Here is a 14,245-nt window from a genome sequence, read left to right on the forward strand (position 1 = left end):
ACCATGAGATAAAATTTCAGAATAAAAGCTTGGAGTAGTTTTACACAGTGAAATCCTACTGTCTTTGTAAAGAGTGCAGTAAAGCAATGTGCCCTGGCCTCACTGGCAGTGAAGATAGAGAAACGTTAAAAATAAAACAGAGGCAAACATTTATCAAACAAATACAAACAAAAGGAAAGCAGGGATGGAAATTTTCATTCCAGACAAAGCATAATACAAAGGCTTAACCTTTGAAAGGGGCAAAAGGGTTGGCAAGAGCTTTGATCCTAATAAAAATAAAACAGTCACAAGCATTTATACACCTAATTATGTTATACGAAATTACAAAAAGCCAGAACTATTTGAAATACAAGGAAGAATGGAAAGAAGTACAACTGTCTGGAAGGTTATACTGTATTCTCAACCTTTTATAGAGCAGGTAGATAGAAAAATCAATAAAAGGAAAGTACAAATGCTGAAAAGAAATGAGTGATCAGAAGTTTCAACCACTGCTATCAGCCTATGTCCTGAAAAAGGCGATAATATCCTTCATCTTCAGAAGATTCAACACTGGGGTATCTGATGGATATACCATCAGGTAGGGTCAGAGAAGTTGCAACTAATGTTTTCATTGTATTCATGTGACTGAAAAAACAGAATCCTGTTGTAGGAGAAACACATGCCCATCAGCAATTCTTGCCTGTTAGTAAATTCTTCTAGACCTGACCTTGTGAATTTCCAAAGTAGATAACATGAGCCCTGATTATCTGCAAGCTAATCCACTCATTTAGGAAAATTAACCTATTAGTGCCAGGATTGTATCTTGGACACATTCAAAATCCCACTGTATTAATCAAAAAGATGGTTCCCACTTCCCCAAGCCATCAACACAATCCTGGAATGGTTGGGGATCTGCCTGACACTCCAACTCATGGGATACTGTGGAAGGTTATGCAGGACCTTTCCCCAAGGTGGCTAGGGCAGGAAATAGCCAGAGAGTAAGAATGAATTCAGCTCTTACTGGGCACTGGTGACCAAAACCAAGAACACTAAAGTCGGTTTTCGGGACTAAGGCGTTCATTATCAGTAGACTAAGCCCAAAGGGTCATAAGCTGGGTAGTCATCATAGCAGAATGGGAAACAAGATGAAGAGAAAGATCAAAGTCAAATGGTCCAAGGTAAGGATCATGAATGTCACTGGAGAGCCAGACTTAGGTTTACTGGCCTTCAGCTGAGATTCTGTGGGTCAGTCAGGCTGGTTTAAGGATAAAGTGTTGTAGGAGGACAGACCATTGGTCATTAATGGTTAAATACAAAATGGATAAAACATCTTCTACTGCCAGGCATGTCAGCTCTCCCGTGCCCATTTTAGTATTAATGTAATTCAGGTCATAAGGGGTAAGAAGGAGGCAGCCAGGAATCCCTCTCACTATGCCCAGAATTTGAGGGTTTCATATTATGGTCTATCTACATTTACAACTGTGATTGATAAAAAGATGCTAAAAGACTTCTACTCTTTGAGAATACATAGGGATTTAGATTTTAAATCTGTCCACAAAGAAAATATGCGGGATCTATTAGGTTCCCTGTGTATCAAAATTTACTATATTGCACTGATTTTCTGGCCGAAAAGGAAAAGCCAATTTGCATGGCTCCTGTCAGTCACATGTGGTTTGGAAATTCTCGTGCATTCCAGATACACTCTGTGTAAACTGGAGAATCATATCTTATTTCTACTCGTTTGCATGCATGCGTATAAAACTTGTTTTTCCCACAGTGCCAAATGAAAATAAGTGAAGAACTAGCAGCAGTGATCACAATTAATCAACTTCTTTGTCAAAACTTCACAGCTGTTGTTGTGAGGGGAATTCTTGTCCCTTGGGGTCTACAGAGGTTGTGACTTCCTTTTTGCTTTGCTTGTTCAGTTCTGTCCCGTGGAAGATTTAGAGATAAAATCCGTAACTGTCATTCAGTGCACAGTTTCTGACACCTCTTATGCGCCAGGGCCTTTAGTAGGTACTGAGAGATACTGAGCAGAATTCCTACTGCAGGGAGCTCAGAGTGGGAAAGAATAACAAATAAATAAATAGGTATATTTATGTGATAGCTGCCTTCGTAAAGCATGGGTTGTGTACAATGTCCTATGGAAACAGGGAGGGAGTTTGCCAAAAATTCATTGACAAAGGTGAATCATGATGGTCAAGTGTGAGTTGAAGTGAAGAAGTACTGGACAGCATTCAAGAAAGTAGGAACATTGTGTGCAAAGACATGGAGCTCAACAAGAACACATGTTTCAGGGACCTGAAAGAAATTCTGTATGGCTTGAGGCCAGAGGTAGAACCAATAGAGAAAATAATTGGAAAACACATGAGACAGAGGCAATAATTCTAGTAAAAAAATGCTATTTTAATAGTCTACATTCTTACATTAATATTTGAAGACTTTTGCTCACTAAGGAGACTTAAAAGTTGCAGATGAACTGGCTAGTGTTGCAATGTCCATTACCTAGACCCTATCCCTTCCTAGCACTTACAACAATGTCTGACACACAGTTAGTGCTTGATTAATATAAACTACTATTACTGCATGCGATAAATGGCACCTAATGACTCGTGCCTTGATGCACATCCCTCCTCTTGAGTATGGGCTGGACTGACTCATTTCTAATCAATAGAATATACCAGAAGTAATGGGTTGTCAATTCCAACATTATGTTATAAAAAGACTGACTTCCTTTCTGGGCAGACTCTCGTGTACTCACCCTCTCTGGTTCTCTTTATTTTTTGGATTATTAGCCGCCATGTCATAAGGACACTCAGGCACTTTATGGAAACGCCCACATGGCAAGGAACTGAGCCATGCCTATGTGAGTGTGCCCACTGCCAGCACCTGTGTGAGTGAGTTTGGATGCAGATCTCCTGAGGCTTGCCACAGCCACATGAGTGAACTTGGAAGTGAATTCTCCAGCTCCACTCGAGCCTTGAGGTTACTGCATGCTTAGCCCACAGCTGATGGCAACCTCTTAAGAGACTCTAAGCCAGAGGCACCTAGCTGAGTTGCACCCAGATTCCTCTCTGACAGAAACCGTGATAAGCCACTAAATTTTGCTATAATTTGCTGCACAGCAAAAGATAACTAATATACTATATTAGTACTGTCTACACTTATTCCCTAGTCAAGGTTGGGTTTCTGGGATACCTAGGTTGGGCAAGGTGGTATCAGAGTTCCTCCTTGGTGATGGAGTGCTGCCTGCAACTCCAGCTTTTGTGACCAGGATCCCAATTGCCTGACACTTCACTCCTTGAGGGAACAAACCCTGTTACCTACAGTGCCACTCAACTGATTAGACCATTCATAGAATGAGTCCAGCCCAAGTGCAGCACAGATTACTGTGTTTGGCTTGCTCCTTGCCCCATCAGGGCCAACCTTGGGCATACCAATGCTATGAAGAACAGTTCCTTACTAGCAGGAGCTGAGAGTCCAGGAAATGCTATCTAGATGACAATTACAGATGTCCACAGAAGGGCACATATAGCTAATGTAGTCCTGATTTCCATATGTAAATCTAATTGATTATATGACATGCCTTAGAAACTAATTGTTAAACTTGCTATATACACTGTCCAGGTGGGAACAAGTGAAAAAATATACATCACTTAAGGAACATTGAGTTTTTGGCAGAGAATTTTTGGCAGTTTACATAACAATGTTGATGTGAAGGCAGTGGTTTTATATGTAAAAAAGATTTTACGACCTTAAAGATGATAAATATTTACATAAACATTATTCTCAGCTAAGGAAAGAAGAGCAAAATATAAAACGCAAGTGTGCCTTCTATGAATTGTTCTTTGCTTGCTTCTTAAGTCTTTTTAGAAGTTCTTAGACCCATTTTTAGTTAGTGGACAAGCACCCACTATATATACAATAGTATGTATGAAAATGATAGCAACACATCACAACAAAAAGAAAGAAAAAAAGGAAGAAAGGGGACTTTGTACCTCTGTCCCTGATGATTTTGCCCCTCGTGCTCTGGGATGCAGTTGTTGGAAGCTGAAGGACTTATGATGGAGGATGTCCTTAGAGCCACTGCTGAGATGCCCACCAGTGGGGATGAGAAATTCAGCAGCACTGAGGTGGTATGGTGGAAGAGGACATTCGAGTGATGGGTTACATTGATAACCAGTGGGTTATGCTGGCATGACAGTTCATAGCTTCCTGAAGAGAAACAAGGAGATGAATAATATTTTAAGTCTTTCATGTAGTACCAAGTTTCCATATCTAGTATTCATTTTGTCTTCTCAATAGCTGTATGATGTAAGCAAGGTCTCAAACAATATCAGAGACAGACATCAAGCTGATTCCTGGGTCTAATGGTTTGTCCTCTAGTGGTCCTAAAGGGATAACTGTCAGACTCACCAAGAGAGTGGTTGTTTCCACTGATATCGGTCAGGTAAAGGGTCACTGTTGGCCGCTGTTCCCCAGGCACCAGGCCATCAGATGTCAAGAAAATGAAAATTGCTGTGGCCACTCCTGGTCTATTGAAACAAACCTAGGCATAAGCACATACATGTACAAGCCATTATTTCCAGTGGGCTATCAAGGCACGTGTCAAACTATTTTTATACTTCTCAAATAGCTCACCATTCATAAAGAGCTCCCTTCTCCTTTACAATGGGAAAAAACATGGAGTAGGCACAGAAAGATAGCCACAGTCACATCAAAAGTCAAAATTAGCTGGAAAGAAGATAACTTTCAGCTACTGAGCTGCCTATCTTTTTATGAGACTTTTTATGTCAACCAATTGCTTGTCACTTGAATCTTTCTTTAAATTTCTCAAAAAGATCACTCAAATAGACCATCTGTGGAGACAGTAAACTACAGCATAGGTAGACAATACCTCCCTATCTCCAAAGTGAGAGACGTGGACAAGAGTATCACCTTGCTAACACTTTGTTCTGAACTGGCATAGCTAATTATCCTTCCCTATCTCCTTATCTCTCCCCTAAAGTTTTTATCAGAACCTCTCACTTAGCTTTTGAACTATGCCATGGGAGAGAAGCTATTGAAGATTCGGTTGCTTCTGAGATTAGAAGCTGCCAAACTGTTTATTCTTATTCTTTTGGTGCCTCAAGCCCATATACCCTATCCATGGCTGAAGAATAAGCCAACGATGAAAATTCAGTTATCTATAAGAAATATACCTAGATGGCTAGACTAATTAACGAAGAAACAGTCTTTCACAGTAAACTATGGCTGTTTTGTCCCTGGAAATCCTTTAATATAAAAGAAAACACCTCAGAGATTGGGGAATGACCTGGAGAACTTATTTTCCATATTGAAATTATTTGATGTAGTAATTCTACTTTTATTTCCTATAGCTCAACATTACTCTTAATTTCTATTGAGAATTAACTCCAGTCTTCCCTGGTGTTGGATGGTTGTTGCATTATTAGAATCTGGTGCTGGACTGTACAACCTTCTGTGTGTATTTCTCCAGCTTTTCATCAGGTTCTGAAGGGGATAAAGCTCCAGAAAAACTGTCCTCAGTGTCAGAGCAGGGTACACCATCTGATGGCAGAGGTCTTTTCTTAAAATGGGGAGCAGGAGAGTAAAACATGTTTTCCATTTTAATAAGAATTCTTCCTTGTCCGGAGACTGATTTTTCCTGAGCCTTGGTGGTGTGTTTATAGAGTGTCCATTTGCACTGCTGGCTCAATTAGGGTGATTTTATGATTTTCAGTGGTCAATGTAGCACAACTCTCCCTTCTTCCTTTCCTCCTTTGAGGGAAAGACCAGCCACACTCTTTTTTTACAGTGTCTTTTTTTCCCCCTTTTCATTTCCCCTCTTTGAAGTAATAAATATTTCTTTATAACTTAAGAAACTTCCAGACCCATAGGTTATGGCTTGCAATACGAGGTCCTTTGTTCCTGGCTGGATGAGGGCTAGACATGAAACACACCATAAGGTAACCAGGAGCCTAATGCAAAGCCCTCAACCCCAGCCCCAAATGACATCAAAGTGCCCTGGGAACTCCCACAACCTCTTCCTTTTCACACACCACAAAAGAGACCTGAGTACTGGAAGAAAGCTCTGGGTTGTTTCCTGAGCCAGGAACAAACAGAGTCCAAACAAGTACCTGGTGGCTTTACCTCAGTAGGTCTCAGACTCGAAGAATGGAATGGCTTCAATGAGCAACAGGAGAGCTCAGTTTTCCCACTGTCTGTTGGGTCCCAAAATAGTCACCACCCACCTGAAGCTAATTTGTAGGCCTTATGATTTCTCCATCTTGAGGGCCCATGCCCAAAACCTCCATCTCGTTTTGCATCTCCTTGCTCTATGGGTCTTTGAATCCCAAATCACTTTGAACCTTAAAGCCTGCTCTTGGTGGCAGTGTCTCTGTGCCTTGACTTGTGGGAAGCAGCTATTCCAGGATTTCCAGTCCGTGGCTTAAGTAGGAAAACCACAGGTGAGACATCAGCAGAGAAATGTTGGGATACACAAAGCAACGAGAGACAAGGGTTTGATCATGGTACTGGATGCCAAGTCTTGGGCATTTTCTCTCACAGTGACACAGAGAGGTAGCCAAACTTCATTCTCATCTGAATACCTGATATGATCCACAGTAGCAACCAGACACAAAGAAGTATAACACTCTAACACAACTACTGGAACCTCAAAAGCAGAGACAAGTCTGAGCCACGGTAAAGGGAATCAAGTGAGTTCACCATTCTGGAGGGAGTGTTGGCCAGGCAGAACCCTGGGTTTACTCCATCTTTACTAGCTGGGTAGATCTGAACTATCCATCTCTCCTCTCTGAGCATAGGGTGCCTCTTCCACATCTGAGAAACAGATATACTACCTATCTCAGGCGGCTACTATGAGGATGAAATGAAATCACGTAAAAGCACATAGGAGAGTGCCTACCATCTAGTAAGGACTCAGTAATTCTTATTTCCAAAAAGGAATTATTTTTTATCCAGTTTATACTTCAGGAAGACAACGATAAAGAAGAAAGTTTTAAAATTAAACATACAACCATATATTTTGGTATATAGAGAATTACACTTTTCTGAAATTTATGGGCTAAAAAATTTCATATATGTTTTTTTAAAATGGCACTTGTACATGTGAACTGATACTCCAGGTTCTGCTTCCATAGAAATTGGTGATACTTGAAGCTCTTGGTATAGAATGTATCTCTACTTTATAAATGGGATATATGAAAAATATACTTTGTATATATAACTATTTTAATAGAGTTTTAAAAATTCAGTTCAACATGCATTTATTAAAAACCTATTTTTATGTATATATAGACAAAGAAATTTCTAGAATTGGCTGTATAATTAGAAAACTAAAAGTGTATACTTTATGTGAACAAAGAAGATATTTTTAAAAGCTGCTCTTGGACTTCCCAGGTGGCGCAGTGGTTAAGAATCTGCATGCCAGGCCCTGCCCGCAGGAAGACAAAATCCAGCCTCATCCACTGGAAAACAGGCACCAGTCCCCTCCACCGGGAAGCCTACATAACCCACTGAACCAAACTTACCCAAAGATTTGTGTTTAGGGGCAAACACAAAAAACAATGGGAAATACGAACCTGCAGCCTGCAAAAAGGAGACCCATAAACACAGTAAGTTAAACAAAATGAGAAGACAGAGAAATGTAAAGCAGATAAGGAGCAAGGTAAAAACCCACCAGACCAAACAAATGAAGAGGAAATAGGCTGTCTACCTGAAAAAGAATTCAGAGTAATAATAGTAAAGTTGATCCAAAATCTTGGAAATAGAATGGAGGAAATACAAGAAATGCTTAACAAGGACCTAGAAGAACTAAAGAGCAAACAAACAATGAGAAACAACACAAAAAATGAAATTTAAAATTCTCTAGAAGGAATCAATAGCAGAAAAACTGAGGCAGAAGAACGGACACGTGACCTAGAAGATAAAATAGTGGAAATAACTACTGCAGAGCGATTAAAGGAAAAAGAATGAAAAGAATTGAGGACAGTCTCAAAGACCTCTGGGACAACATTAAATGCACCAACATTCAAATTATAGTGTTCCAAAAGAAGAAGAGAAAAAGAAAGGGACTGAGAAAATATTTGAAGATATTATAGCTGAAAACTTTCCTAATATGGGAAAGGAAATAGGCAATCAAGAACAGGAAGCACAGAGAGTCCCATAGAGGATAAATCCAAGGAGAAACATGCCAAGACACGTATTAATCAAACGATCAAAAAATAAATACAAAGGAAAAATAATAAAAGCAGCAAGGAAAAGCAAGAAATAGTATACAAGGGAATTCCCATAAGGTTAACAGATGATTTCTCAGCAGAAAATCTGCGAGCCAGAAGGGAATGGCAGGACATACTTAAAGTGGTGAAAGGGAAAAACCTACAACCAAGATGACTCTACCCAGCAAGGATCTCATTCAGATTCGAAGGAAAAATAAAAAACCTTACAGACAAGCAAAGGCTATGAGAACTCAGCACTACCAAACCAGCTTTACAACAAATGCTAAAGGAAATTCTCTAGGCAGGAAACACAAGAGAAGGAAAAGGCCTACAAAAACAAACCCAAAACAATTAGAAAGTGGTAATAGGAAGATATACATCAATAATTGCTGTAAATGTAAATGGATTAAATGCTACAACCAAAAGAAAAGGACTGGCTGAATGGATGCAAAAAAAGACCTGTAGAAATGCTGTCTACAAGAGACCCACTTCAGACCTAGAGACACAAACAGACTGAAAGTGAGGGCATGGAAAAAGATATTCCATGCAAATGGAAATCAAGTGAAAGCTGGAGTAGCAATTCTCATATCAGACAAAATAGACTTTAAAATAAAAGTTATTACAAGAGGGCTTCCCTGGTGGCGCAGTGGTTGAGAGTCTGCCTGCCGATGCAGGGGATGTAGGTTCGTGCCCCGGTCTGGGAGGATCCCACATGCCGGGGAGCGGCTAGGCCCGTGAGCCGTGGCCGCTGGGCCTGCGCGTCCGGAGCCTGTGCTCTGCAACGGGAGAGGCCACAACAGTGAGAGGTCCGCGTACCACAAAAACAAAACAAACAAACAAACAAAAAACTATTAAAAGAGACAAAGAAGGCACTACAAAAGGATCAAGGAATCAATCCAAGAAGAAGATATAACAACTGTAAATATTTATGCACCTAACATAGGAGCACCTCAATACATAAGGCAAATGCTAACAGCCAGAAAAGGGGAAATAGACAGTAACACAATAATAGTGGGGGACTTTAACAACCCATTTTCACCAATGGACAGATCATCCAAAATGAAAATAAATAAGGAAACACAGCTTTAAATGATACATTAAACAAGATGGACTTAATTGATATTTATAGGACATTCCAGCCAAAAACAACAGAATACACGTTTTTTAAAGTTCTCATGGAAAAATTCTCTAGGATAGATCATATCTTGGGTCACAAATCAAGCCTTCATAAATTTAAGAAAATTGAAATCGTATCAAGTGTCTTTTCCGACCACAACACTATGAGACTAGATATCAATTACAGGAAAAAAATCTGAAAAAAATACAAACACATGGAGGCTAAGCAATACACTACTAAATAAGAAAGAGATCACTGAAGAAATCAAAGAGGAAATCAAAAAATACCTAGAAACAAATGACAATGAAAACACGATGATCCAAAACCTATGGGATGCAGCAAAAGTAGTTCTAAGAGGGAAGTTTATAGCAATAAAATCTTACCTGATGAAACAAGAAACATCTCAAATAAACAACCTAACCTTACACCTAAAGCAATTAGAGAAAGAAAAGCAAACCCCAAAGTTAGCAGAAGGAAAGAAATCATGAAGATCACATCAGAAATAAATGAAAAAGAAATGATAGAAAAAATCAATAAAACTAAAAGCTGCTTCTATGAGAAGATAAACAAAACTGATAAGCCATTAGCCAGACTAATCAAGAAAAAAAGAGAGAAGACTCAAATCAATAGAATTAGGAATGAAAAAGGAGAAGTAACAACTGACACTGCAGAAATACAAAGGATCATGAGAGATTACTACAGGCAATTATATGCCAATAAAATGGGCAACCTGGAAGAAATGGGAAAATTCTTAGAAAATCACAACCTTCCAAGACTAAACCAGGAAGAAAAAGAAAATATAGACAGACCAATCACAAGCACTGAAATTGAAACTGTGATTAAAAATCTTGCAACAAACAAAAGCCTAGGAACAGATGGATTCACAGATGAATTCTATCAAACATTTAGAGAAGAGATAACTCCTATCCTTCTCAAAATCTTTCAAAATACAGAAGAGGGAGGAACACCCCCAAACTCATTCTACGAGTCCACCAGCACCCTGATACCAAAGCCAAAGATGCCACAAAAAAAGAAAACTACAGGCCAATATTACTGATTAACATAGATGCAAAAATCCTCAACAAAATATTAGCAAACAGAATCCAACAGCACATTAAAAGAATCATACACCATGATCAAGTGGGGCTTATCCAAGGAATGCAAGGATTCTTCAATATACGCAAATCAATCAATGTGATAAACCATATTAACAAATTGAGGAGAAAAACTATATGATCATCTCAATAGATGCAGAAGAAGCTTTTGACAAAATTCAAAACCCATTTATGATAAAAAGCCTCCAGAAAGTAGGCATAGAGGGAACTTACCTCAACATAAGAAAGGTTATATATGACAAACCAACAGCCAACATTGTTCTCAATGGTGAAAAACTGAAATCATTTCCACTAAGATCAGGAACAAGGCAAGGTTGCCTGTCTCACCGCTATTATTCAACATAGTTTTGGAAGTTTTAGCAACAGCAATCATAGAAGAAAAACAAATAAAATGAATCCAAATTGGAAAAGAAGAAGTAAAACTGTCACTGTTTGCACATGACATGATACTCTACATAGAGAATCCTAAAGATGCTACCAGAAAACGACTAGAGCTAATCAATGGATCTGGTAAAGTAGCAGGATAAAAAATTAATGCACAGAAATCTTTTGTATTCCTATACACTAATGATGAAAAATCTGAAAGAGAAATTAAGGAAACACTCCCATTTACTATTGCAACAAAAAGAATAAAATACCTAGGAATAAACCTAACTAAGGAGACAAAAGACCCATATGCAGAAAACTATAAGACACTGATGGAAGAAATTAAAGATGATACAAACAGACAGAGAGATATACCATGTTCTTGGATTGGAAGAATCAATATTGTGAAAATGACTATACTACCCAAAGCAATCTACAGATTCAATGCAATCCCTATCAAACTACCACTGGCATTTTTCACAGAAGTAGAACAAAAATTTCACAATCTATATGGAAACACAAAAGACCCTGAATAGCCAAAGCAATCTTGAGAAAGAAAAACAGAGCTGGAGGAATCAGGCACTCTGACTTCAGACTATACTACAAAGCTACAGTAATCAAGACAGTATGGTACTGGCACAAAAACAGAAATATAGATCAATGGAACAGAATAGAAATCCCAGAGAAACCCAAGAAGATATGGTCACCTCATCTTGATAAAGGAGGCAAGAATATACAATGGAGGAAAGACAGCCGCTTCAATAAGTGGTGCTGGGAAAACTGGACAGCTACATGTAAAAGAATGAAATTAGAACACTCCCTAAAACCATACACAAAAATAAACTCAAAATGGATTAAAGACCTAAATGTAAGGCCAGACACTATAAAACTCTTAGAGGAATACATAGGCAGAACACACTATGACATAAATCACAGCAAGATCCTTTTTGGCTACCTCCTAGAGAAATGGAAATAAAAACAAAAATAAACAAATGGGACCTAATGAAACTTAAAAGCTTTTGCAAAGCAAAGGAACCATAAACAAGATGAAAAGACAATCTCAGAATGGGAGAAAATACTTGCAAACGAAGCAACTGACAAAGGATTAATCTCCAAAATATACAAGCAGCTCATGTAGCTCAGTATCCAAAAAACAAACAACCCAATCCAGAAATGGGCAGAAGACCTAAATAGACATTTCTCCACAGAAGATATACAGATTGCCAACAAACACATGAAAGGACGCTCAACATCACTAATCATTAGAGAATGCAGTTCAAAACTACAATGAGGTATCACCTTGCACTAGTCAGAATGGCCATCATCAAAAAATCTACAAACAATAAATGCTGGAGAGAGTGTGGAGAAAAGGGAACCCTCTTGCACTATTGGTGGGAATGTAAATTAATACAGCCACTATGCAGAACAGTAGGGAGGTTCCTTAAAAAACTAAAAATAGAACCACCATCTGATCCAGCAATCCCACTACTGGGCATATACCCTGTGAAAACCATAATTCAAAAAGAGTCAGGTACCACAGTATTCATTGCAGCTCTATTTACAATAGCCAGGACATGGAAGCAACCTAAGTGTCCATCAACAGATGAATGGATAAAGAAGATGTGGCACATATACACAATGGAATATTTCTCAGCCATAAAAGGAAGCGAAATTGAGTTATTTGTAGTGAGGTGGATGGACCTAGAGACTGTCATACAGAGTGAAGTAAGTCAGAAATAGAAAACCAAATACCGTATTCTAACCCATATATATGGAATCTAAAAAAAGAAAAAAAAGGCTCTGAAGAACCTAGGGGCAGGACAGGAATAAAGACGCAGCTGTAGAGAATGGACTTGAGGACATGGGGAAGGGGAAGGGTATGCTGGGACAAAGTGAGTGAGTGGCATGGACTTATATATACACTACCAAATGTAAAATAGATAGCTAGTGGTAAGCAGCCGCATAGCACAGGGAGATCAGCTAGGTGCTCTGTGACCACCTAGAGGGGTGGGATAGGGAGGGTGGGAGGGAGATGCAAGGAGGAGGTGATATGGGCATATATGTACACATATAGCTGATTCACTTTGTTATACAGCAGAAACTAACACACCATTGCAAAGCAATTATTCTCCAATAAAGATGTTAAAAAAAAAAAAAAAAAAAGAATCCACCTGCCAATACAGGAGACATGGGTTCAGTGCCTGGTCCGGGAAGATCCAACATTCTGCGGAGCAACTAAGCCCATGAGCCACAACTAGTTAGCTTGCGCTCTAGAGCCCGTGAGCCACAACTACTGAAGCCTGCGTGCCTAGCGCCCGTGCTCTGGAACAAGAGACTCCACCACCACAATGAGAAGGCTGCACACTGCAACGAAGAGTAGCCCTTGCTCGCCACAACTAGAGAAAGCCCGTGTGCAGCAACGAAGACCCAGCGCAGCCAAAAAAATTTTATTATACAGAAAATAATAAGCTGGTCTTTCCACAGCCACGCAGAGCTATTTTAATATATATAATGGTCTAGGCTATTTTTATTTTTTATGAAATAAATAATGGATTTTATGTTCCTAAATGTGAAAATAGGTATTGGCTGGAGCAGAAAATTTGTCAACACAAATCTCTGCTTATTCTACCCCATGTCACCTTTGCCACTACAAGTATGACACTCCTCTAATCACCACATCAAATGTACAATATGAAGAGCAGCTCCTTTCAGGACAAAGCACACCAGATGCACCTCCTCGGGGACTACTCAGATCTGAAATGAGGACCAGGCATGGCCCAAGAGAAAAGTCCAAGATGCTAAGAGGTCAAGGGACTTGTAAGCTTTATTTGTAAAGTTTTATTATTTGTTTTAACAAGGAGATTGCATTTATGTATTACAGGGCAATATAAAATTAATTTGAATGTGGCTTTTATGAAGAAGACAAAGTATAGTTAGATATCAGAAAGGAGGTAAGATCTTTTAGAAAAGCAATTGATTCTCAGGACTGAGGAACAGTCTAAAAATAAAATGTTCGCCAGTGAAATTAGCTCAGTGAATCTCCAGCAAAATACTTTGAAGCAGAGAAAATATGGATTAGATATAGACAGATAGATAATAGGTAGATAGATAGATAGATAGTTAGATAGATAGATGATAGGCAGATAAGTTGAGACTTACTGATAGAGTGGAAAACCAGTCCTGCACACTCAATTGCTTTCCATCCAAAGCCTTCACATTAACTGCTGGATCTAACTTCTGGCCACTTGTGAGGGGTAAGACTGAAAGAATGTTTTCTTGGTGCAGAACTGTTTGGGCTTAAGAAATCCCTCTTCAATCTGCCTGCTGGGTACAAACACACTTAATAGACTCCCAGACCAAGCATTTCGACATCCAGGTCATCCTTTGTGGAGGTCCCTGGACAGCAGAACATAAAACTATACCACAAACTT

At 39.1% G+C, this 14,245-nt stretch overlaps 1 protein-coding gene across 4 annotated transcripts in view; it reads right to left on the reverse strand.

Moving 5' to 3' along the window:
- Positions 1-14,245, reverse strand: part of PAPPA2 (pappalysin 2) — a 565,818-nt gene that overhangs the window by 98,354 nt on the left and 453,219 nt on the right. For all 4 annotated transcript variants that reach the window (XR_009563406.1, XM_060295976.1, XM_030875398.2 and 1 more), the window contains 2 exons: positions 4,396-4,528; positions 3,978-4,194 (listed from right to left, as the gene is read on the reverse strand). Coding sequence is in view for 3 of the 4 variants with exons in the window: in XM_060295976.1 (XP_060151959.1) it covers positions 3,978-4,194; positions 4,396-4,528 (350 nt within the window). In the remaining variant the exon portion in view is untranslated. The remainder of the gene's footprint in view (positions 1-3,977; positions 4,195-4,395; positions 4,529-14,245) is intronic.

This window comes from Globicephala melas, chromosome 1, assembly GCF_963455315.2.
Source record: "Globicephala melas chromosome 1, mGloMel1.2, whole genome shotgun sequence".
Taxonomy (NCBI): Eukaryota; Metazoa; Chordata; class Mammalia; order Artiodactyla; family Delphinidae; genus Globicephala; species Globicephala melas.